The 25,951-nt window shown below is 41.0% G+C and overlaps 1 protein-coding gene across 8 annotated transcripts in view; it reads left to right on the top strand.

The window, feature by feature from the left end:
* The window catches only part of LOC104688151 (multiple epidermal growth factor-like domains protein 6), a 190,563-nt gene that overhangs the window by 5,883 nt on the left and 158,729 nt on the right, over positions 1 to 25,951 (top strand). For all 8 annotated transcript variants that reach the window (XR_005602643.1, XR_005602642.1, XM_039556907.1 and 5 more), the window contains exons 2-4: positions 6,413 to 6,547; positions 7,200 to 7,309; positions 8,714 to 8,818. Coding sequence is in view for 6 of the 8 variants with exons in the window: in XM_039556907.1 (XP_039412841.1) it covers positions 6,413 to 6,547; positions 7,200 to 7,309; positions 8,714 to 8,818 (350 nt within the window). In the remaining 2 variants the exon portion in view is untranslated. The remainder of the gene's footprint in view (positions 1 to 6,412; positions 6,548 to 7,199; positions 7,310 to 8,713; positions 8,819 to 25,951) is intronic.

Raw genomic sequence — 25,951 nt, forward strand, 5'->3', positions numbered from 1 at the left:
TGCCTCACCAGTGAATCATCAATGATGAAAAATGCAATTACATAAACTTATTTCATCATTATATTGCTTGTATCTTAGAATTGTGAGTCAAGGCCTGTCCATCTCTTTCTGTAGATAACACCAGGAACTGTGGTTTATTTAGAACCTCAATATAAGTTTCTAATCCAAAAGATAATAAATTGAGATTTTTTCCCCCTTCTAGTTTGTCACTGCTGAACACTAATCCACTAATGCATAAATGTTAGTTTTTCTGTGGCTAAAATTCATAAAATATTTACCTTAACCAAGTTTTCTTAATGTTCAAACAAACAAACAAAAACCCCAAACCAAACAAAACCCCTCCAAAACTGGACATTGGTATCAGTGGTATCAAGCTAATGATTTTTATAGGGGAGTAAAACTCTTGGAATATTTTAAGATGTAAAACATTGTCATGTAGGGATTTTTCTGACACATATTGCATACATTAGATGCAATCATATTTGTTTCAGTTTGACTGGAAGTTACAGATTACATGTTATTTTAAAAGTGAGCTTTCAAAAAAAAGTTTTGCTTTGAAACTGTTCAAATCTGGCAACCACCAAAAAAGCAGTGAGCAATTCCTAGATACTGGTTGCTGAAATAAAACTGAGGATTTCACTACCTTCTAACTCATTTAATTGTCAAACAGTGTGGCACTTGCTGTAAACCAGAGTGAGCTTTCTCTCCTTATGAAATAGTGTGACACTTGGAATGATCTTTATGTTAATATTTTAACATCAGGTCCCTCTGTGCCTTCCTGCCAGAAGCAGCTCAGGTGTGTGCACCTGGCAGATTTACTGGGGTGACCTGTGTCACACACTCCTCTGCAGGGGAGTGGTAATGGCAATGGGTGTAGTTAATGTGAAATTACACCTAGAGGTGGCTGCTGCTCCTCAGGGCTTTCCTCTCTAATTTCACACTTTTACATCCCCAGTTTAGTCTGGATTTTGGACCCTTACCTGCTTTTTCTTAACGATGAGTGCATGCCTACTGTTTCTTAGCCTGCTTTATGTGATATCCCATATGGTTTTCTAATTACGTTCAGGGAGAGAGTCTTGGGACACGAGTCCTTAAGTTTGTAAAGCTGTTTGTTTGTGCTGCCTGGGGCCTTGCAGGCCAGGTCACTGGCAGTGGTGCTGGTGCTCTCCTGGATGTAGTAGACAAAACTATAAAGCTGGGTGTTTCTGGGGACTGAGGTTACGTGGCTCTAAAAGAAAAAAAAAAAATCACTCGCTGGTTTTAAAATGCAAAAAAAGGTGGCTTGGCCAATCATGGTTAAATGATCTGGATGTGCATGTTTCTTCTGCTTTTCTTGCCAACCAAAATAGATTATTCTGTGCTGGGGGGAGGGAGGAGGATGGTTAAGTAGAAGGTAAACGACAGGCGCCGCACTTTGATAGCGACAAGAAGTAAAAATCTTATTGTTGTTATAATAGCTGAGTGTGTAATTAATCATCTCCTATTGATTTGCTCTTCATCTAGATGCAGGGCACAAAGGCTGAAGGAACTCTCATGTTATTTAGCTGCTCCATCTAATCAAAGAGGGGATGTGAGTAAGACACAGCAGTGCATTAGAAACCTGTGGGATGAGGGGAGTCTTGTGTGGTGGACCTTCATCCACAGAGCCAGAGAACAGCAGTGATAATGAGACTTAATCTAAATGAGCTTGGTGCTTACAATCCATGCCCCAGAGGGGCTATAAACATCACAAATATTGATACAGGATCAGGAGAGAGCAGGGATTGATTAGTGGTCAAGGGAGCAGGATGTCCTAATTGTCTCTGGTGGTGCTGATTAATTTTATCAGGGAAATGAGCCTTAAAATAGATTAAGGGTAGAAAGGGGAGCATGGCAGTTTAAAAAATAAAAGCCTTTTCTGTTATTCTAGCCTTTGTGAATTATTAAGCAATATGTATCTAGAGACAAAATTTATGTATATAAGTAAATATGTGTAACTTGTTCTTTGGACCTTTTGTTTCTGTGGCCTGTTTCCTGATTTGACTTTTCTTTTTCTCTGTTCAAATAAAAATTGCTTTTTTCTCCCTTCCAATTGAGATTATATAGAATAAAAGCTTTTAATCAACATCTCCTTTGCATACAACATCATGCTGCTGGCTGTTTCTCCTCTACAGTGCCACATGTTTCTGCAGGGTGCCACCTTGCCTTTCTAGAGATCTTTTTTTATAAGACAATGGGGATGTTTTGCTGGGATGTTGGAGGTGTGGGGGGGGTTGAGACAGTTAACCTGAAAAGTTTCTAACCAAATCCATTGTAGCAGTGTACAACTATTTTCAGATCAACATCAGTGTATTTCTAGTGCAAAAACATTTATCATCACAGCAGTGGAGAATTCAGCCCTGACTGTAATCTTGGTTGCCTGAAGGAAAATTCTTATTTGATCTTTTCAAACTAAAACTGAATAAGCAGACTCTGGTTTTCTAAACTTTTAATAACAGCATAAGGGGAAGGAGCACCAACCAATTAGTGCTTTGAAAATACAGAATTCTGGCAAGTTGCTTCTTATGACAGGTTTCATCTATTGACTGTTTTATGGGAAGATCAATAGTGTTCAGGCTGCAGATTCATCAGCTGAGGCAATGCAGGCTGCAGCATCCCATTTTTAGGGAGATGTTAACAGCTGTCTGACTTAGTGTAGAAGCTGGTGTCATTCACGGAGTCTCTGTGGAAAGACCTAATATCAGACAGCCAAATTTGTATTCCTTAATGTTTTGATTTAAAGTTTGTGCTAGTGAAAGAAATCTTTAGGGATATCTTGATGTGTGTTTGCTCTCTCGCTGCTGTTAAATCTACCTACCTTTAGCTTCTTGTACTGAGCTGGGAGAAGGTCAATGGGTAGAATGAGAGGTTTGCTTTGGCATTCCAAAGGCAGAAAAAGAAAATATCCCTGTCAGAGATATGATGGACCTTTACAAATGGAAGTGTCCAAGGCCAGGTTAGACAGGGCTTGGAGCAACCTGAGATAGTGGAAGGTGTCCCTGCCCATGGCAGGGGGTTGGAACTAGGTGATATTTAAGGTCCTTTCCAACTCAAACCATTCTGTGATTTTTGTGGTAGATGTATTCCCTTTCTTTTTAAAATTCCAAACACAGGAATGAATTACGTCCCTCCTGGACATGCTTTTAATTTTCTCTGAACTTTTCCCGTTGTGCAGTGGTTCATGGGCACCACAGCCATATGATTAGCCCAGGCTGCTCTTGTTCTGTGTTGGTCTAATTATCTGTTCATTAGAATCTCAAGTCTTGAGCTGGAAGTGTGTAGGGTGTCTTTGTTTAAAGGGCAGTCCCCTAATGCAAATATTAAGAGAGCTTTCTGCCTTGCCTGAGTCAGACTGATGAGCTAATAATAGCCTTGGTGTTAGCCTTGGCTAGCACAGAGCACCAGTGCAAAGAGGTTTTAGGGACCTGTCTGTCAATCAAATCATGGGCCATAATATGCATTTTAGTGTTTTGCTTGTTTTAACACTTAAGTTCCCATTAAGAAATATCTTCTGAATGCAAAGGGCATGGCAGTAGAATAGGAGCTGTTCTATAATACACCATTAAATCCACTTGAGGCTTCAGCTTACTCCTGGATGGCCTCTAATTAGCAGAGTCTCACAGTGCTAAACTGTACCTTCAATAGCTGTAGCCTTGTTCCAGAAGTTGTTCTGAAGTTTATAGGTAAGGTATCAAATGAGTCAGATGGCTTAAAAATTGGCTTGTTGACTGTATGTGGGGAGCTGTGAAGATGCTGAATTGTTGGAGAGGGCATGTTTGATTCCCAGCTTTGCCAGCACAGGATTACATGTTATGCAATTGCTGCAATTTAATTATAGTGTTCCAGCAGTTTTGATATCTGCCTTTAAATTATCCCAAGGGCATCAAGGAGGAATGGCTTACTTTGAATAAATCTTCATAAACACATGACTCTGCTGCTGCCTTGTTTTGTTCCGTGAGCGCCATTTGTTCCCATTAACTATATCCTAGAAGTCAATACTGCTATTCCTGGAAACATGGCAGTGTCACATGAGGAGGAACTTGTGGGATGGGCTCAATGTGTCATTACAACAATTGTCAGCTCCTCTCTTTTATTTATGGAAGAGCGATGCATATGAATGTACCTTTATCTGCAAAGTTTTAGGCAATTCTAATAAAAGGAGATATGCATGAATTATCAGAACACGATGTTCTATTCACTGGAGGGAGAGTCATTTTAAAAAGCTTGCTAAGTGAGGCGTGGTTGCTAAGTAAGGCAAGGGTTTTATTAGACCAACTGACGTAATGGAAAAAAAGAAACCAGGCAAGATTTTGGGTACACAAAGATCTTCTTTGGATGGGAAACAAATGGCAGACTTTGTGCTAAGAATGGCTTGGGAACAATGGCTCTGAACTCCAGCTAAATGTGTAAAATGGGGAGGTAATTCTGCAGGGACGAGGTAGCTGGGACACATGGGAAGGATTGCTAAGTAATGGAGATGACATGGGAATGTGGAGGAAGGCTGGTTTTTTGAGGAATTGAAGGCAATCTGAAATGGGCTGTGACCATCTCCTGTCCTGCTTCGAGGTGTTGGCATCCAGGGAAGACTCAAGGAATGGGAAATACGGAGCAATATTGAGTATGGACTGCAGTCCATTGAGTATGGACTGCATTGGAGGAGGAAGAACGTGGAGGGGTTGTCCACTGGCAGTGTGCTTTAGGATGGTGGAGATGAGCAGTTACTCTACAGGCTGGGAGAAACAAATATTTTTGTTCAGGGAAGTAACTTCTGTCAAGGTCAGATGTTCCAGTGCAAATGGAATCTATACTTTTTTTTTCCATATGGTGAGATAGGACAATCAGAGCTTACAGTTGTGGGTTTTCTTCTCCGAACTTCCCTTACATGGGCTACATGAATTCCTGAAGGGGTGATTGGTTTGTTTCTAAATCTGTTCTTCTGAAATCTTCTTCTAAATCTTCTTCTACTGAAGTGTCCTTGTTGGGCAAAGGTCTTCTCTACCCTGAGGTAATGTCCCAGGTATTCCCCTGGGAGCTGTGGTACCTTTGGGAGACCTGGCTGCATTTTCTGTTCTCCATGGAGTGATGACAGTGTTCTGCTCAGCACTGGGAGTATTGTGGAGTGGATTTGATCCAGGCAGGGCTTCTTCCAAGTATTCAGCTCAGCAGTAAAACTGATTATACTTATAGTACTTTCCTGTTCTGCACAGGCTTAATTTAATGGTATTTGTAAACTACTTGGAAGACCTGTGGATGAAAGATGTTCTGTTATTAGCTACCTTGTGTGGTGTTCAGGCATAATAGGGAGCCTCTGAGATAAAAAGCACCATAAATCTTGACTGAGATATTAACAATATCCAGTGTAAGTGATCATGACCAACTGCCAGGCAGCTCTTGGGCTAGAACTGCTCTCTTATTAGTGCTACCCTCAGGTTTTCTAGCACAGGGTCATGTTCTTACCTGTGATGAGTGACAGAGAAAACAAGTGTGACAGTGTGTTACCCTCCAGCTTGGAGAGGACTCAGATTGAAATTTGGGGAAGGGCTTGTCTGCTGAGTGTTTTTGTTGCCAGGGTTGGGTCTATGTCTCAAACCAGAACAGTATGGGAGCTCCCTGTTCCCCCCTGTGTTTTGCTTATTGAGGCTTATGCTTGCAGAGCCTCACCAGACTGTCTTGGGGAATTGGCGATTAAATTATCGCACTAATGATCTATAAACGACTCAAAAAAGAATCAGTAAATTAATTTCATTTTTGTTACAGGAAGTTCTTTCCTTAAAGATGACAAACCCCCTCATGTTCTGTGGTTTTAGTTAGACCCTTCTTGTTTGATGCTGTTCTTTTCTATCATGTAGAATTTCCTAATTTATACCAGGGCAAAGAAATCGGGAAAAGGCAGACAACATCTCTGCAGAACCATCAGCGTGTAACTTTTTTTTGACCCTGCATACCTTCTGCAATCTGGCTATTTTTGTAACTCTGGCTAGGTAGCAGGATGAAGATTACATATCATCCTCCAAAGCAGTGCTTTTATTTTGGCCTTGTTATTTTAGGAATAATCAGCAGAGAACAAGGATACTTCCTCTTACGAATTTCGTGTGTTTCCCTGAGGGGACTGATAGTGATGGTGGCTCTTACAGAATATACAATTCCCCCAGCAATAGCTTAGATAAATCTTATCTGCCCTTGAATCTGTGATAAATTTTTCACTGACTTGTGTGGAGCCCAAATTTCAGCGCATTGTTTACGTGCTGCCTTCTAAGGCTTGGAGCTGCAGTGTGCTCAAACACCAGTAAAAATTCTGTTCCAAACTGTTGCACACAGCATAGTTTTATGTATATTTCTCTAGATGTCTAAAATTTGTGTTAGAAATAAAAATTATCTTTTTCTTTCCCTCCAGGCCGAATGTGTGCCCGGTGTTTGAGCTGGCACTGGTGGGACGCCAGGAGCCGTGTATTCAGTCCTTCAGTCGGATGGTCAAGATGTGGAAACAAGGCTGCACAAAGAGGAGGTGGTGTGTGAGCTATGAGAGAAGGTAATGTATTATCTTTTGTTAGAAATGCCTTTTGTTGCTAATCTTTGTGCAGGTTCTTTAACTTCTTTGTGAGAGAAGTTGTAAACTGTTTCATCTGAAATGTGTGGCTATGGACATAGTGTCCTCCTGGGACTTGACTTGAAATCTGTTATTACTGAGTAGAAAATGTGACTTTTTTGTGTTTTGGGTTGCTCATGAGCTTCGTGGCTGGCTTTAGAGTCAGAATTTTACATTATCAGAAAACGTTCCCGTCTTGTTCTTGTTCAGGTGAAGCCCAGCTGTCAAGTCATTGACTTTGAAAAATTGAACTTCTTCCTATTTCTGTCACATGCTTAGAATTGATGGGAGATCTGACTCCCCCAACAGCTAAACCCAAAATTGATGGCAAACAAAAGAAAAAAAAAGAAATTACTCACCTTTGACTAGCTTGAATACAAATTCTTCAAAATAATATGTGCACACAGCATATAAGGGCTGTTGGATGTTATCAGGATGCAGTTTGCTGTATTTGCTTCGTTTTTAACAAGAACTTGTGATAGAGGCTGAAGAAATGTCTCATAAAGATGACATATGAGTACAGTGTGCTACTGATGAGATGGGAGTAAGTGGAGTAGGAGTTGTGATTGCTCTCTTAAACTTCCTTTCCCCAAAGGTCTGGGTACTACACGGTTTACAAGCAGGTGTACAGGATGGAGCACCAGACTGTCTATAAGTGCTGCCCTGGCTGGGCCCAGCGTGACAACGAACCCGGCTGTCTGCACTGTGAGTTGGGGGCAAAACTGGCACAAACCAAGAAGTGACATCCTCAGGCCTTGCCTTCCTACTGATGCTTACTTTCAGATATAAGGGTTTTGTTTCTTGTTAGTTATAATTGGGATTTCCACAGTGATGGGGAAAGAAGTGTCCTTCAAAAATGTAAAAGTACCAAATAGCTCTAATTTTAAACCCAGCAGTGAAACAGTTTAGATTAACAGTCTAAACTCTAATTGGAATTGTTGCAGCATTTTTGTGGCAGCCTGGCTTTGACAGGCCAACCAAATTTATTGCTGTTACCCAAATTATGCAGAGAAATCTGCTGTGAGGCACTTGCTTCTTGGTGTAGCACTCACTGTGGAGCCTGACTGGTTTTGGTGCTTCTGCTGTTGCCGTTGAAGCAGTTGTGTTTCTACCCCATGGTTCTCCATCTGATGAGAACCCATTTCTGTCACTAATTTCTGATCACAATTGGATGTTTTTCTAAAAGATGGAATTTAATTTGAATGATAAGGCAGCACTTCAGCCACTGTTAAGAAGACATCAGTAGAAGATGGCAACCTACTCAGTTTTGTTACTGTTTTGTCGGTAATTGTGTTTTCTGTATGAAAGCTAGCATCTGTTCATATTTGTTTTTTAACCTTCATACCAACTTCAGGGCTGCATCCAGAGAGCTTGCTTTTATGATTGTCTCTTTGTAATTAAAAACAGAAACAAGGTATGAGAGGTATTGCTGTTAGTTTCAGCCTGAATCTACATATTTAGTGTGCAGCTGTTTAGTTGTAAGAAGTCAAAAATATGTTTACAATCTGTGTTTTAATCTCCAGTCTAAAGGAGTTTACCATATGTGAGCATCAGTGGCAGTAGGAAATTTTCTTCCTGAAAGAGCAGTGCAGACTTGCTTTGGATTTTTTAAGGCACCAAAGTGGTTGAATTACTCTTTTATATTTGATACTCTTTGCAAGTTTGGCTCAACTATGTGGAATTTAAGTTATTTTAAATAAAACTGTTCTGTGTTAGAGGAAGGGAAGAATTGTAATTCCCCTCCACATGTATAATATCCCCCAGGGCATCAGTGGTTCTTATCCTTTGCTGCATTATTGTCTGGCAGTTTTTCTTGTTTTATTTTGGATTCAGGCAGTGCTTTGAGTCCTGTCTTCTGCCTCTGAAGCACCTTCAAGTTAAACTGCAGTGTCTTAAGTCTTATTTTTATTAAACTTCTTCATATCAAAATGGTAGTTCCACCTATGATACCAAGTCCTACTGCAGTCTAGCCCTTCCACTTAAAAATTTGGGTTTCTTCTTATTTGGAAGGTCGTGTTACAACAGGACTGTAACAGAAAGGTAATTCTGGACGATCCTTGGCACAAAATCAGCTAAAATAGCCTGTCCCATTCTATTTGTGTGCTCTAGTGCTCTGCACTGCTGGCACTTGCTTCAATGGAGGGAAATGCTCTGAAGAAGGATCCCAGATGTGCCAGTGTCCTGCAGGATTCCAGGGCCCTCGCTGCCAGTATGGTGAGTCCACTGGAAATTGTCTCAAGTGCATCTGGTGTCTGGATAAAATGCATGTTCAACAATAATTGTTAAAACAAGAATATTTTATTAATGTTGACTTAAAATTAAAGATGCCTCTGTTGCACTTTTGAGTGTTTATTTGGTTGGTCTCTGATTTTCGAGAATTTTAGCATTCAATTTTAACAAAGCAAGATGAAAATCTACTTTGATTGATATCAGATGAGTAAATACCTGTATTGGATAATACCATTGAATATCAACAGTGGTGTCCTGTGGAGTATCTGTCAACTACTTCTCAATTTGAATGTTCTTGTGGTGCTCTTACCAAATTTCTCAGCATTGCTTTTACCTTTGTGAGAGTAAATTCCAAGTCAAAGCAGGTGGGCAGCAGGTAAACAACGCAGAGAACGAACCACTGCATTTGTTCATGGGATTTTTCTTTTCAAAGTAGGAAGGTTTTATAGCTCACTACCAAATATTTCATAGTATTCTTGGAATAATATATGCACCAATCTTTCATTTCACTGTGTTCTAGTATACCATAGACTGAATTCTGTGTGACTTAGACTATCACCCACTCTCAATGAGAATCCTTTTTGTGTCACACACTGGCTCACAATTTGATAAACCCACAATGGGTTCTCTTGTAATTTAACACACTGTGTAAAGCTCTCCAAAATTACAGAACTGCATCCATTTGGCTTCTTAAGGGAGGGAAGAAAGTAATTCCTTCAGAGTAGGCTGTGATTGGGACAAAGGATTTCTTTTGTATTAGGCAAATGATAATTTCCTTTTCAACTGAAGCATATTGTGTTTTGTTCAAAGGAAGGCAGATTTTGGAGTATTTCGTTTTTCCCCTTTTAAATTCTAATATGTTCGTGTCCTCACCTGGCTTGTCTGTCATGCAGTATGAGTGAGAAGGAATAGAACAATAAATAAAATGCAGAGCTGTTTACAATGGAACTGGTGCTGCCTGCAGACAATATTAGCTCAGTTAAGCTGTGATTGGGTATTTCTTTACTGCCCACAGAAACAAGTTTATGTGGGTGAGTTGAGATGAGCCAGAGTGACACAAGGCAGGTTGTTTGTTACTGACTTACAGAAGAGCTGCTGGTTCAAGGTAAGCAGGATCAGAATCTGCAAGAAGCCTATGTAATAAGCTTTTACAAAATGGAATATATCTCAGTAAATTATAAATTGTCCTTGCCATTATAAATTGTCCTTTGAGTCTCCTTTTGCTTGGAAATACCTATGGAACGGAGGCATTCCCAACAGGCACATTGTGTGGGTGCAGTGTGTGGATAGCACAGGTCGGATTTTTGAGCTGAAATGAGATTGTGCAGTCTCTATTTCACAGGTTGGCGACTGCAGCCACTGTAAAAACAATGAGAGGTATCCTGCAGTCCTTGCTCTTTGCAGTTGGGTGGAACTTTTATCTTTGGTCGTTTGTCTGCTTCCTATTGATTCCTGAGGTTTGAAAAGAATTCCAGTAGTCATCATTTTCAGGTTTATACAGCAGCTGCTATCGCAGCCTGGCAGGAGTAAGTTTATAAATTGAATTCTGAAGGGAAAAACCTTCTTTCAGGAAGAATGTTATGGACCATTCACCTGCCTAACAAAAGCAAGGTAATTTAGAGTGTGAGGCCTCTTAACTGTTGCAGGTGCCTCCAGTCAGATTCTTCTGAGGTTTGTATCATATTTGTGCAAGCAAAAGTAAAAAAGAAATGTATTGTGGGACTAACAGCCATAGCCTCCAGTTTTCCTGGCTGATGTTGGAACATTGCTCTTAAAGTAGCTTGGTTTAATGTGGCTGTGTTAATCAATGGTAATACCTTCTGGGTTTAAATGGTCATTAAGTCTGGTCTGTCCCCTCCTCCCTCCTTGTCTGTGTGACCTTACTGTGAATGTGACTGTTGTCCTTCCAACACTTAACCCAAAAGAAAAATGGGTCTCTTCTCCCAGCATCTTTTTGTTCGAGGATCCAGTGGAATGGATGGATGCCAGGAAAACCAGTTTGGTTTTGGAGCAGGTGCTGTCAAATGTCAGTGCAAAAGCTGGTGCTGAGAGGTGAGGCTGTCTAAGGGGACTGTTGGTGCAGTGGCCCCTGTCCTTGTGCCTTGAGACTCTCCCTCAGCTGGCAGCAGTGTCCAGGGCATCCCTCTCGGGGGCTCTCAGGGGAAGGGAGGCTCTAACTGGGTGTGAGACCAGGAGCTGCTGGCAGAAAGCTGCCCCTTGGATGTTCTTGGTTGTAATCTTGGCTTCTGTCACTTCTGGTATTGTGGTCTCCTGACAATCTCCTGACAGAGGAAGAACCACAGGTATTTCATAGCTGCGCTTGAACTCATTTGAGCAAAATTGCTTCATGTATCCCATTTTATATCTCCCCCTCTCAACCTTTTTGCTTTTCTCTCTATTTCTGTCATCAGTGTTGGCAGCTAATTCTAAAGTTTCACTTGTGCAGCAGCTCTCATGATGTCCTTGCTGGGTACTGTGAACTACAGACAATAGACAAGGCATTAGTATAAAAATACTACTAAATTCCATTACTCTAAGAAGTAAATGGGAATGTACATCTCAAGAATCTTCTGATATTTCTTCTCTTTGTGGAATTTATATTTGCCATTGAGTTAGGAAGTAGATCAGTGTCCTGGAAATGAAGTTTTGTCCTGGTCTGTCTTGCAGAAAGTTTATGATGGATCCTCCAGAATGACTGATGACAGCCCAGTGCCTCACAGTGATCTCAGCAGAGATGATTATTCACAATTGGCATGATAGCAGCTAATGACCTTTTAAAGGAATTGTGGGGTGCTTTTGCAGCCTGGGACACGACATATTCCTGATTAGATGCTGAAAGGGTCAGGGCTCCTGTAAGAAACTTAATGTAATTGTGTTTAGAAATGTGTTACTGCATCCCTTGTTCACGTCACTCCATAGTTTTATTATTTTACCCACACAAGCAGCAATGAAAACTTAGATTTATGAGTGAAATGGTCGAGTTCTTCATCCAGCCATTGCAGGGACTCAGTAACAGATTGAGCTGTCTCCTGCATTGTCTGCTGCAATTTGTCTTGTAATAATAGACTTATATCAATTACAATGTAAACTTGCAAGCTGGATTTCTTTCCATTTTTTTAACTTGTTTGGAAGTTGTGATCCCCATTTTTCCCAGTGAAAGGGAGGGGAAACCTTTAACAAAAGAGAGAAGGTAAAACCCACCGCCAAGAATAAATTCTGCTGCAGTGCTGGTGTCATTGATATTCACTAGTTGTCCTGGTAATCTTGTTCAAGGCCTGGTAGCCACCTGAGCTGGACATGGAAGCAAATTAATTTCATTTAGCTTGTTTAATTCAGCCCTGGGACTTTTACCTGGACATGCAGCCAGTGAAAACATTCCAATTTCTACAAACAAGGGTGTATTTATTTATTCCTCGTGTACATAGAATTGCTCAATGGAAAATGAGGGGTTAGTTTTGACTCTTAAACGTTCTGCCGTCGAATCTCAAGTTGTTCTGGTTTTGCTGAGTGCCTCCTGATGGATTTTAAGACATAAAGTAAAAAACAGTGAGAACTGAATAGGCTTTATAATTTCTGGAGTGATACAAAATCCCAGCATGATTAATGTTTGCAAGAGGCTGCCATAATTAAGAAGGAATAAGTACAGTTGAGTCTATCTGAGACAATGGGTGTTATTAGAAGATGTTTAAAAATACGTGAGGAATGACCAGGGCAGACTTGTCAGGAAAGTCTTCTCATGGTGACATGATGTATGTCCTCTTAGAAGATGTTTGTCCTCTTTGAAGAAAGCTGAATACCATATTCCACTGTTTAACAGATAAAGTGTCAATAGAGTTAAATTTTACACTAATGTTTGCTGTCACACAAGTGGGATTTTAAATTCTTTTGCAGTGCCTGATGCAGATTATTAAGATTGTAGTAAGTGCTTCCCAGGCACTCATCTTGAGAGGCAGTGTGGTCTGCTGAGTGCAGTGCTCACCTGATAAGAGCTTTCCTTTCCACCTGCCACTGACCTTGGATATTAGTGCAGTAACTTTTAGCAAATTACCCCACTCTGCCTGGGCTTCTTTGTACATGAAATGTTGATAATGGTGGCTCATTCCTCTGCCAGGTGCTTTGAGACCCAAGTAATTAAGTGTAAGATAATGGCGTTGGACTGTGTGTATAAAGGCAAAATGCACACTGCATGGGTAGCTAAATGAAATGCTTATGAGGGAGATATTCATCAGTTCATTGACTAGCTGTCAATCTCTGCCGTGACTCTGGTCACACACTATTGAGATATTGAACTATATAAAGATTCTGGTAAACAAAAATGCCAGCACCTCCTAGACCAGGCAGATCAGAATTTACACTATAGAGCTACTTAAAACAAAGGTGGGTTTTTATGAAACCATTGATTAAAATGGCAGGAATTCTGATGTATCTTCTTGCAAATAAAAATACTCTTTTCATTCACTGTGAAAAAGAATTCTCTTCTATCTTCCTCTAGGAAATGTTTCTTCCTGCAAAGAGTTCCTTGATAAAACTTCTGATTAATGTCTTGTCTGCCATCCTGGTCTCTTGCAGACATGCAGAGTTTCTTCTTTGAGGCTGAAGACCTACACAAGCCATACAGGGCAGTGTAAATCCATGAACCAGTGCTATAAGTGTTCCTTTTTTAAAATAGCAAATGGCAAGCTGAAAGCTCACATGGATCTGCTGCCCATAGGGATGTCTTCAGTTTTCATGGATCTTTGCCACTGAAACTAGATGTTGGAGTATTTGTGAGGATGATTAGTTCTGATAGCTGGGCCCTCATTGTGCCAGGGGTTCTGGCATTTTGTTTTCATATTTTGGCGATGAGTCCCCTGCAGTTTGACCCAAGACAACCTTTTTAATGTGAAAATTCTCCATTAGCCTGTAGGAAGAGTGGAAGAGGCTGGCAGAAGGATAATTTATGCTTAGATTGTTCTAGTTTAGTGCATGTAATACCTTAAAGATACCAGGTTTGGTTTTTTTCTGTTCTAGCACAGTCATTCTCCTGCGCCAAATGACTCAGTCTCATTAGTAAAATGCCAGCCTGTCATGGCAAGGGTAACAGAGATGACTGATTAGGCTGCTCAGGGTAGGAAAGTACCTGTCCTCTGATAGAAAGAAAACCTTGTGATCACCCTCTCTCCTAGTGGGACCCACTGTTCTTCCTCTGCTCCTTTTTTTGCCTCCCAGGAGCAGTGATCCATCAATCCTGTGCCTATTTTTTTTTTTTTTGCTACCATGCTCTTCCTGTGATGGAGAAGCGCTGGCAGAGAGGAAGGTGGAGATGCTTTTGGGCCTTCCTGCAGCATTGACGGAACCCCAGTGAGCTCCTGAAAGCACCTGTAGGCTGGGAATGTGCTGCAATCCCTTGTTCCTGCATTAGGGACTGTTGGTGATGAGCCCTTTCTTAGCACTTGTCAAGGTAATAACAGTGCTGTGTACTTAGAGGGTCCAAAACCCTTCCAAGGAGTAAGATTTGAAAACATAGGAGTGTGTTTTGAACAGCAAGCAGAGCTAACAAGGTGTGTTGATGTGTTTCATCTCATCAGAAGTTAAGAGCAGACTGTGGCACTTCTTTCTCTCTGTCATGTGTGAAGCACATGAGGAACACGAGCAGTGCGAGGCAGTTTCAGATGATGGTGCTTAAATGTCTTCACTTCGTACGTGGCAGGTTGGTTGTGGCCAGCAAGTAATGCTTGATCTTGTGTTAAAGAAGGAGTCACTGCTCTAAACTCAGCCAGTTTGAAAACAAATTGGTTTAATTCAATGAAAGAATAGGCAGTGTAGGTTTTAAACCTTGATATAAATCGGTCATATTGCCCATGCAGAAGCCCTTGATTTCAATGAAGTGATCCGAGAACCCAGTAAATATTTATCTCTTTGCTGTAATTCTTTCCTGCACTGAAGATTTCAGACATTTAAAACTGCTTCAAAGGCTGTTTCAGGTGATTTTTATTCAGTGTTGAGTGTTCAGTAGAACACTGCTCAGCATGCATTTGAAAAATAACCCTTATATAACTTTAGGTGGTTTTGGATTTAAAGTCCTGCTTCAATTTTCTGGACATCTCTGCCCTTGCTAAAACCAGTCTAAGATGAGGATGACCTTTTCAAATTCCCCCTCTCAGTATCTCATTTCACATGAAGATATTGTTGTTTTTACTGTATGAGTCCCCTTAGTCTGCATCTCTTCACCTTCCCCGGTGTTGTCTGGAGCACGCTGACATCAGGTGAGTTCATAGCAAATGCAGCTTTGTGTCTCAGTGTAATCCTCAGGGTCTCATCAGCCTCTGTCAGCTCGGGGTTGCCAGGGCTGGATTGGTGTCCTGCTGTCACTGCTGCCTTCACTTGGATGCTTCTCCTGCAATTCTCCTCTTGGTGACCTTAGGAGCTGCTGCCACAGCCTCTTTTTGCCTTGGGTGGGGCAGTGAAGCCTCACAGCATCTACAAATCCAGTTTGGGCCCTTCCACAAGGACAGGGAGAAGTGGAAAAACCTTTCAGTTTACAAGTGGTTTATCAAATTTAATGAAAATTTAGATGCAGTAAAGTCTTCAGTTGTAGCCTTTTAGCTGATTCTGATCTCGCTGGAGAGTTAGAGACCTTCAGCACTCCAGTGACCTAATTACCTTGAAAATCTGTGAAACAAAAAGCTGCTGCTTGATTTTTTTTTTTTTTTAACCCCGAAACCTTATTGAAACCTACAAATTTCACATTAGATTTTTAAATGATTTAAAGAGAAAAAAATTACTATTTTAAGTATTAAAAAAACCCAACCTGTTTCTAATCTACAGTGTCATCCCCATCAGGTAGATCTATCAAAACAGTCATCTCCTGACAGGGTTTGGTCTCGTGGTGACACACCTTTCTCTAATCTGTCTCCTGTACTCTACACTTTGGTGACAACTGACAGGTATCCTGACGCTTAAAACATAATGGGTTTTGTACATTAAATTATAGACATATATAGCTACAAATTAACAGGAAGGTAACACTGGACCTAAATATCAAGTGTCACGGGGCTGGAGCTGATTAGAAACCCATGAGAAAGATGAGTCTGATGTTCTTTTGGGCAGAGATTTGCAGAAGACTAATGTAGTGCACAGATCACTGCAGGAGGTCCAAGCTATCTGTAATCTCTCAAGGAAAAAAGTTATGGTTGAGATAAAATGACGTTATCTGTTTCAGTGATAGATAAGAGTTGATTCAGAGATTAATTCCAGTTGCGAGCAAGACCCTAGGCAGGATTCAAAAAACCTGAAAGCATGGCTTCCTCCAAACTTTCCATTCTTTCTTCTTTGCTTCCCTTTTCACACCCACCTGCTCTTTGCCAATATTGTCCATAGAAACACCTTTCATCACCAGCAAGACACGAACCTCTCCAGATAAAAAGCCCTTTAAAGCAGCCACTAAAAAGCCGTGAGGAATAGAAGCTTTGCCATTCTAAAACAGGAATGGTGAAACGCTGATTGAAAAATCATGACTGGCTCTCTCCTAGATTTGACAGGATATAATCATCAGCCCATCTTGCTGAAATGCTCCGGTGTGCCTGGGCTCTGCAGCCATTAGGAGGAAGCGACAGGTAGACAGACAGCAGAGCTGGAACTGCAAACAAATACGTCAAAAGTAAATGAACCTCAGAATAACCACTCGAGAGAGAATTCACCCCTGTTGTCTTTGCCACAAAAGGCTATTTACTCTGTGCTTGCTGCAAAAGGTAAAAGTAAAAAATAACAAGGGAAGAGCTGCTTTCTGGCTGCTGGCATTTATTTGCTGCTGTGCCAGAAAATGTGGTAGGAAGTCACAACAAAGCTGAGTGTTGTGCAGGGGTGCTGTGCAGGTACATTCTTCCCCCCCCACACTACCAAAAGGTGAATGAGCAGACTGTGAGTCTCTGGAAACATCTGGATTCTGTTTCATGACACCTGCTGGCCTCTGTGTGACTGTGGGCAGATTTATTTGGGTTTCCAGCTTGCTTCAGGGATTCGAGCTGGATCACAATGAATTTGATCAGGTAATGCAGAAGAATTTAATGAGCCCAAGGTACCATGGCTAAGGTCTGCCAACACCCAGTTCATGCAGTACTTAATGTAGCTCTGGATGCAACCCCTATGTTAATAAGGCATCTAGACAACATGGAATTTTAACTGATTTGGCAGAATATCCAGAAGATTATTATGTCTCTAAGAATATTTTTGTTGTATTTTGGTAGCTTTTCAGAGCAAAGTTGGAGATGGTTGCTGTGCATCTCATTGTCCTGTCTGCAGAGAGCTCTCCCCTTTTCAGCCTTCTGTGCTCAGAGTGAGAGGTCAAACACTTCTGCTGTACTTTCCCTCCCATCCTCAAAAATCTTTGGACTGATGTGTGTTTCCAAAGAGGTACAAATAACAGGAGAACTCTTCAGAAAGCTTGGCTGACTGTTGTTTTCTACTTCAGTGGCATTAGTGCAGTGTGTCACTGCTGATTGCTGCTCCTGCCATGAGATGTTCTTGAGGCATTGTCATTGCAGTGTTTCTTGTGAAAGGGTGGGAGTGGAGCTGCCTTGAGCAGCACTGCGAGGATTATGACTGACAAAGTCAAATTTGGGTAGCTAATTATTTTTGCTGACCTAAACGCTTTGACACACAGATATGAACAGATTTTGGCTGTGAAAGGAAAAAAGGGAGATCTCTAGAAATGTGTGGGTTTAGAAATGTATCCTAGGTTTGGAAGGGACCTTAGAGAACATCTTTTTTTCAACCCCCTGCCATGGGCAGGGACACTTTCCACTGGAAAGGTTGCTTCTAAGCCCCATCTTTGAATACTCTCAGGAAGGGGGATCTACAACTTCTCTGGTCTGGTACCTCTAAATCTATTTTAAGACAGGAACAGTGGCCTTTAAGAATTATTTTAGCATCAAAGGAAAGCCTGTGGTGCCTGTCCTGGTTCCTTTCCAGCACTTGTCTGCAATTCTCTCAAGCTGGGTCTTGGTTTGTGCTTTATGCCAGAGGCTGCCTTTTAAGACTTAAGAGTAGATGTGTTAATGTGAATCCTGTCACTTCTTCTGCAGCAAACTCCTTCCATCCTGTGCCCTGTGTCTCCTTGGGTGTCCTCTCAGTGCTTTTAAGGAGACAGCTATTTGTTGTCAGCCATCGTCCACCTAGAAATTTGTTTTCTCAGGTGTAATGACTGCAGCAGAATTCTTCAGCATAAATACTATTTTACAGTCATTTAACAGCATTTTCAGTGCTGATGTTTATTTCATCTAAAAGGGGCAGAAGAGTTAATTACATTGTCTAGAAAGGGAGGCAGAATCTTGCCAGCAACCACGAGGCATTGCTGCTCACTTCGATAGAACTGCACTCACAGTAGTGGCAGCTGGATTTAATTATAAGTTTGCTGTGGTTTCAGCAGCAGCTGCTGAAGAATGGATAATGCAAGTAGCCTTCGAAGCCATTCACATTAGAGATAAAACCTTGTCATTCACTGAGACAGCTGACTGAACAAGTATTAAAATGAATGAAGATTTCCCCGGGGAGGTTGCAGGATGAGGTTTGGTTTTTGTCTCGCTGGCTCTTGCTCAGATATGTCAGGCGTGCAGGGTTTTACTCTGCTTCCACCCAAAAATATGAGACTACTCACAAATAAAAGTCTTAAATTATCTAATCTAAGCACTGGTTGTGTGATTAACCTAAACAAGTTAGGAAGGAAATATTACTTACTGGATTTTTTTTTTGTATTTCTGTAGCAGTCTTAAGAAGAAAGCACTATCCCTGCTTGGAATAGGGAGGGATGGGAGAAGGCTAAACATGTGCTAAAGATACCTTAAAAATTCACTTTAGTTGTTATTTTATTCAGTGATATGTCACTAACAGACTACCACTACTGAAATGCTGTGGAAAAATCTGTGACTACTGAAGTTACATTTTCATTATTTTGTTGTTAATATGTTCAGTTTTTATAAAATGGCAAATCTAAAATTCTAAAGTGAATTTGAGCCTTGTAAAACTAAAACTAATTGCTAGAACCTCCACAGGCAAATTAAAATAGTCTCCAAGTCAGGTTGGAACAAGAACTTGGTCAAAATGATTTTTCCAGTATCATTGGTCAGTTGCTTCCTAAAATTACTTCCATGCTCTCTTAAATTTTGAGGTGAGTAATGATTTGGAATACTGGAGACCCTTTTCTGTTTTCTCTACCATGAGACTTGGTATTCTCTGAAAATAGGTCCTGTTTAAGACAGGTTTGTTGGTCACATAAAAAGCTATGAAAGTTGGATAAATTTCAGATTTTACTATTTGAAAATGGAGCTTTTCTTAGGTCTGTTCTTAGGTGCCTCCTTTTTCCCCTCAAATAATAATGAAAGCACTGAATTACTCTGCTTAAAGGAAGTGCAGCTTTTATTTGTCTAGGCAGATATTTAATTTCTGCTTTGTCACATCTCCTGTGGAAGAAGAGGCAGCTATGGATGAAGTGGTCCCTGGAGGCACTGGCCCTGTGATTCTTTGAATTTCTTTTATTTTTGAGTGTCTTCATCATTCTTCTTCCTTTTCTCTCACTCTTCATTTTCTTTCCATCCTTGCTAATTTCCAAACCTCAAGTTGTGACTTAAACTTTAGACCCAGTTATTTCAAAATTGTTTTCTGCTTCTTCAGGTACTTCCTAATAATCTCTTCTAAGTATGCCAGAAGTTGAAAGGCCAAATCTATTTCGTGACCACCTGGAATAAAAGTGGCTTCTCCTGTTTTTCAGATGTTTGAGAGATTCTCGTGGTGGTACTGAAGTGAGGGAATTGGTGTCTGTGCTATCCTTTTAAAGAAAACTTACTTCTTACTGTTTCCTTTTTTGTAGAATCTAATTGCTTTTGCTTCACCAAGAATTCACAGGCAATGGGTTTTCTCACTGTTATCCATACTGCAAGGATGGCTTTTGTGTGCAGGGTTGCTGACCTGAATCTGTTTTCTCTCCCTGTAATCTCACTGTTTGGGAGCTCAGAGAGCTGACAGGAGTTAGGGGAGGCACTGCTGATCTGCTGGATGTCTTACATTGTTTCCTTCCCATGTGAGTACTGGAAATCCTGTTAGTATTTAACATAATGTAATGTGAGGGGGCAAATAGCCCATTCCATGGAGATTTCTGGGGCTAGATTCTCATATATCCATCCATCTCTTCTTCTACACCTGCTCCAATCTGAGATGTACCTGCAGCGTGACTTTTTTCCTTCCCCACTGACCCTTTGCAACTCTTACTGTGGCCCCTAGATCTGTGTGCTGTGTTTATGTTGTAAATAATGTAGAAATTCTATATGTGACTTTTTTGGGACTGGGGGGAAAAAAAACCAACTCAATATCATGTTCAAATTCCTGAATATTTTCTCATTTTGGATCTTGGGTATCCTATGGAACATAGTCTTGAAATTGTGTGTAAAGCTTGTTTAACTGGATATCCTTGTTTGCTTGTTGTGCTACTGCTTAAATAGGGGCTGTTTATGTCAGTGATGTTTTCCAGGCTGGAATCTGCATTGCATCCTTTGTGGATCTTTGTACAGTCAAAGAAGTCAAGAGTTCAGTTAAATCCTCTCTCCCCTGATTTCTGTATTTTGTGGTTAAAATCTGCTTTCATGGACTTGGAAGGTGGTACTGTGTGAATAGATCTGGGAACTGAATCTGGGATTATTTTCACACACAATCTCCACTTGTAATAATCTTTCCTTAGTTTTATATAGGGTGTGGGAAGCAACAGGAGGGAGAATGTGCTAACAGAGTAGATAAGAGAGAGATGTTCATCAGAGGGCAGACTTAATAACTGTGAAATAAGTGAATCTATTACAATGCTTGCTAAATTCTTTGCATGGAGAGCAAATTAATCTGTGGCATGACTGTGCAATTATACATTGATTGCAGCAGAGTTGTGCTTCACATCTCTAGAGAATTTAGCCACAATTTGTTTCACATTCCACCTTTGTTCCAGCCAAGTAAACTCGAGACAGAAGCAAATTGCACAATACATGGGGAAAAATGGAAAAGGAGAAACTGTAGGTGTAGCTCTGAGTGTTGCTCTCGTCATCATCTTTGTGTTGCAGAGAGCTTTGTGTGAGGATCCATTTATCCTGGCAGTTGTTCATTATCCTGCCAGCCACTTGGCATTATCATTCATTCTGACAAGCACATAATAAAGCCAGGAGTTTCAGAGCTGATGAACTACTGTATCTGTGAATAAATACTTCAGGAGTTTTGGGCTGGGCAACTAATTCAATTTTGCTGAAAACATTCTCTTTTGGTTTCATCTCATTCTGTATAGAAGTGGGATGGCAAATAGGTTCACCAAAACCTGAAATGCCATCACTCCTCTCATGGACTATGGACAGCTTACTAGCTAGGATAAAGCTAACTAGAATTTAGACAAGTGTATGAAGAAGTAGCACAGCTCATTAAAATACCACAGAAAGTTATAGTTATCCATTCAGAGCAGTTCAGACTGAGATTTGGATGATACCTGCCTCTTGTCTCAAGTTTTTCAAAATTCCTGGGTATTCTTAGATAAGTATTTGTAATGTAAGGGTGCTGTCTTTATTAAAAAAAAAACAAAACCAAACAAAAATCACAAAAGAAACACACCCCCTGCCCCCCCCCCCCCCAAAAAAAAAAAAAAAAAGCCCAAAAAACCAAAAAGGTGGCATGCTTGTTGTAAAAGCCTGGTCAGGTACTCTGTGAGCTCAGCACTTCAGAGCTGTTACTGCATCCCAGGAATGGTTCTTTTCACTTACTTGAGTCTTAAAATAAGGAAGACTAAAAAAAAACCCAATTGAATGACCCCAAAATATCCAGTCATCCATATTTGTGAAGTTTCACCTAAACATTTAGAAAAGGGAGATGCACAGGTTGGAGTGGGGGAGAATTCATGGGAGAAGAACTGAGTGAGGTTAAATCTGCTCTGACGTGGTCTTGGTCAGCCAGCATTTTTTGAACCAGGACTATTCTATTACTGCAAATTCTCCTTATTAATTGATAGATTGCTCTTATGGCCTCTTTATAAGTGTTCATTTACATAAGCTTTCAAAAATTCAAATTTGATGCCAGCATCTCTTTCTTTTATTTTTAATAGACATATCAATGTATCAAGTTGAAAGCGTGTGTAGCAACAGCACATTCTATTTTATAAATATCAAAATAGATTTAAAATATGCTCTCAGTGGTAGCACTGTGCTTTGGGATTCAGGAGCTGAGTATGCTTGAAGTGTGGTTCATCACAGTGTGGTTACCTTGTACCAACACCCCTGGCTGACCTGCACTGCAGTTCATTCTGTCTGTGCAGTGCTCTGGATATAATGCTCTGAGTTTTGTTTGCCCTTTATCCTGACACAGGTACTTAGTAACTATCACCTGATTTATTTTATTGGGCTTGTTCCCTTCCAATATCAAATTTCCTGACTTAGTAGTTTTAAACAGGCCGTATTTTTTGCTCTGCTGGGAGGCCCATATTTCTGCCACCATTTCAAAGGTTTTCTGTGGTCATTATTAACCTTGTTCGGTGCTAACAGCAAACCTGTGAGATTTTTAACTAGTGGTGGTGAAGATCTCTTGCCTACACTGGCTTGACAGATGTGCCAGTCCCTTCCTAAGGACGCTCTGATGTCTGTGGTCTAAATCAGTTGGTGACTTACAAAGCTTTGCTGCACTGAAGCTGGAGGACAAAGGATAGGGGGTTGTACTTGTCCAGAAACCACATCAGTGTCCGTGTTTTAGAGCATACTCTGTCCTGGGGAGGAGAAAATAAATCTGGCCTTGCTGTGTGAGAACAGAGTGACTGGAGATTGCTCTTGTGCTGCTGTGTTGTCATCCCAGTTGAAGGACAGAGGGGTCCTGCTTTATCCAGCACTTTCCTGAAGTCCCTTTCCTGCCAAAGCCATTCAGGCTCGTATTTCATCCACTGCAGTGTTTTTTCTCACTTTCCTTCTGTGTTTAATGCTGCAGGATGTCACTGTGAGCTCTGAGGCTCAGGGGTGGGTGGCTGTGTGAGATAGTCCCTCGGACAAGGATGTTGCAGTCTCCTGGGAAACACTTCTTGTGTTTTGTTGCACTGGCGTGTGGGTGAAGCTGGTACAGAAGTTCTGCAGAGCATTGTGAAGCACCTGGTCTGCTTGCCAAGCCAGGAAGGACTTGTTGCTGTGCTGTAGGTCTCCAGCTCTTAAAGATTATCCCCAGCCCTTGGGATGGAAGTGATGGCTCTAAGCTGTACCCTGCAACACAACCCAGGGCGTCTGTGTTCTTCAGGAACACTTGCCCTGTTCCTGCTCTTGTCCAGCCCAGCAGGAGCTGTTTGTGTTGCTTTTGGCCTCTCACACCCTCTCTCCAAAGGTTTGGTGTGGCAGGTGTTTTGCCAGGTTTAAACTCTACATCAGGGTCATTTTGCTATTCTAGAGAAAATGAGTTGTTAACCCCACTTCCGTGGCTGTCCTTGGCTTGTTCTGTGTCTGGGGCAAGCAGCTTTCAGAATTCCTCATCTTACCCATCTATGAAGTACATATTAGAAATGTGGATGGTTTGTTTATCTTTTTTTCTTAATAATTGCAAAGCCTTTTGAAGCCCTTACAGAGAATTTCATCTGTATGGAGAAACACTCATTAAAAGCCTATTCAGTTCACAATGAAGGAAATGAGATTCTGTGGTTTAAAAAACACTCATTTCAAAATTCTGTTTAAAGTATTGCAGCAACTACATTAAAACTGAGGAGGGCTATTGATTTAATGCACACAATATGATATTGTGCTGTTAGGTTTTTCTTTTGGTACAAATTTACTATTGATTGTTTTCACTTTGACCAGATAGTAATGAACAGTGGAGTAAGTCTACACAAGTTGCCAATATAAAAAAAAGATTTGAAAAGTTTTTTGCCATTTTTGATGTAGTGTATTTGTAATGATCTCATTCTTTCTCATACTTAAGTAAATCATTGTCTTCATTTTCTTGAGAACAGATTTAAGCTTAAAATGCAAGTTTATATAAATGGCAGTACTTTGTGACTTTCTGTTACAATTCATAAGCAGGAAAATGTGAATGTTGCAAATACTTGAAGGGACTTTGGCTGAAATTACCCTGACTTTAGACTCTTTTCAGCCCTGCTGACTTTGAGGGAGGGATATGAGGCAGCAGAAGACTTGATGCACCATTAACCAAACTAAAATAGAGGACCTGCTTGACTCTTAGATCCTTGCAGCTCAGACTGAAATCACTGGGAAGTTTAAATGTGAAACAATGCAAGTTCAGGTTACGATGGGTGAACCTGAAACAAACTGTCCCAGCAGAATTTGGGAGAGAGCAGGAGCAAAGTGTTAAAATACCACTTTATATAAAATGGCTGTGTCTGGCAGGGTCCTTCCTGACTGCACACACCCTAAGCATGTTTGGAAGCTTCATTATTGGTAAAAGATGTGCTGTCACCATGGAGTAAATGAGAAATGATCACCTCCTGCTAGAGGTGGTGGGAGACCTCATACACACGAGGTGTGACTGAATCTCTCTGTCCAGGGACTCCAAGCTGGTGCCAGTCAGCATGGCACAATAAAACTGCATCCTAGTTCAGGTGGAGAGGATAAAGAATAGTCAGAAGAGAGAAGAGGAGTTCTGACTTCAGTGTTAAGTGATGTGGAGTGGCAGTTCTGCAATTACGTGGATCTGGGACTATGCAGGCAGAGGGAATAGTCCTGGAGCCAGAGGAGAAATTCAGGAATAGGTGCCAGAAGAATGGATGATTGTTTCATTTTTAATTCTTATTATTTATACCATTAATTTTTTATAGATTTTATTTTTCCTGCCTGATGCCAGAAAGTTAGTGGTTTCTGCTATAAACCGAGGTTCTGGTCTTGGCAGTGAAATGCAGCTACAGGATTTTGGCCGGTCGGCTTGCTTAACTCTGCCCATCTGTCATCAGCATCCTCTGTTCTGTGGCAGAGAGAAACGGGGAGTTTGACTTCAGAGATGCTTGTTATGCCTGGCATGTCACTGCTCGTGACAGATCTGATGTACTCGTGTAGCAATTAATGGCAGTGCAGATTTTTTTTTGGCACCATCGTGCTTCGTGAGTTTTCATCATCCTGTACTTAGTTTGAAGTGAACAAAACACTGAATATTAGAGACAGTGAAGGCTGGGATTGCAGATGCCTTTGCAAATAGCATGAGAGAAGATGTGCTGTGGTGTTGGCCTGGCTGGGCATCAGGATTTCTGTTCTGAGATTGTTTTCAGGATCAGAGAGATGTTTTGTCTTCATCTCGCCCTGATTTGGAACAGAGCAACAAGCTTCAAGCGTTTATGGACCTGAAGATCTTCCTTATTCTGCTTCAGGTAGAGAACACCTCTAACCTTAGCAGAGCCCTGCTCTGGCTGGTGCTGGCTAAATCTGCAGCGATCACTGTGACTCCTTTTGGAGTCCTCACTAAAATGAGGAGCCCTTCAGTCACAGTGTGACGTGTCCCTGGCTCTGTGCGAGCCTTGCAGCTTGGCTGCTGCCAGCGCATCATCCCAAGTACATCCCAGTTCTGTGGCTGAAGAAGAAAACCCCTGGGGCTTTGGGGTCCATAACCCCTCCAGATGGGCTCCTAGGGCTGTTGCAGACCAGGGATCTCCAGCTGCTCTCTGAGCAGCTTTGCTCTGCGTGAGCATATGCCTCCTCTATGTCTCATCAGAGCTGGATTCCAACTCGTGTTTTCTGTAAGATACTTATTTTATTGAATGATCTAAAAACTAAACAAGCTTGTTTTTCTTGGAAAGGTCTCAATAGCCTTTATTGTAGATTTAATTCTGCTGGTGTTTCTGGAAGATCTGATTGGCACAATCCATTGTAGTGGGTCTCTTCTCAGAGATGGTCAGCAGGATGGGTTTAGTACAGCATTAAAATCTCCTCTGCTGAGAATGTGACTGCTTCTATCCTCATGTAAAACTAGTAAAATCAAACACTAAGTTTAAACTACTTTGCCTCAGAATGAAACTCAGTATAAATATTTAGGCTAAAATATGAAATGTTTTACAGCAAGATACAGTATTCAGCATCTTCTCACGTAAAAGAAGGTAATAAAACAAAGATAATCTTCACCAAATGAAAAAAATCCACAACACTGATCTCACTTAAG

Source organism: Corvus cornix, chromosome 9, assembly GCF_000738735.6.
Source record: "Corvus cornix cornix isolate S_Up_H32 chromosome 9, ASM73873v5, whole genome shotgun sequence".
In the NCBI taxonomy this organism is placed as follows: domain Eukaryota; kingdom Metazoa; phylum Chordata; class Aves; order Passeriformes; family Corvidae; genus Corvus; species Corvus cornix.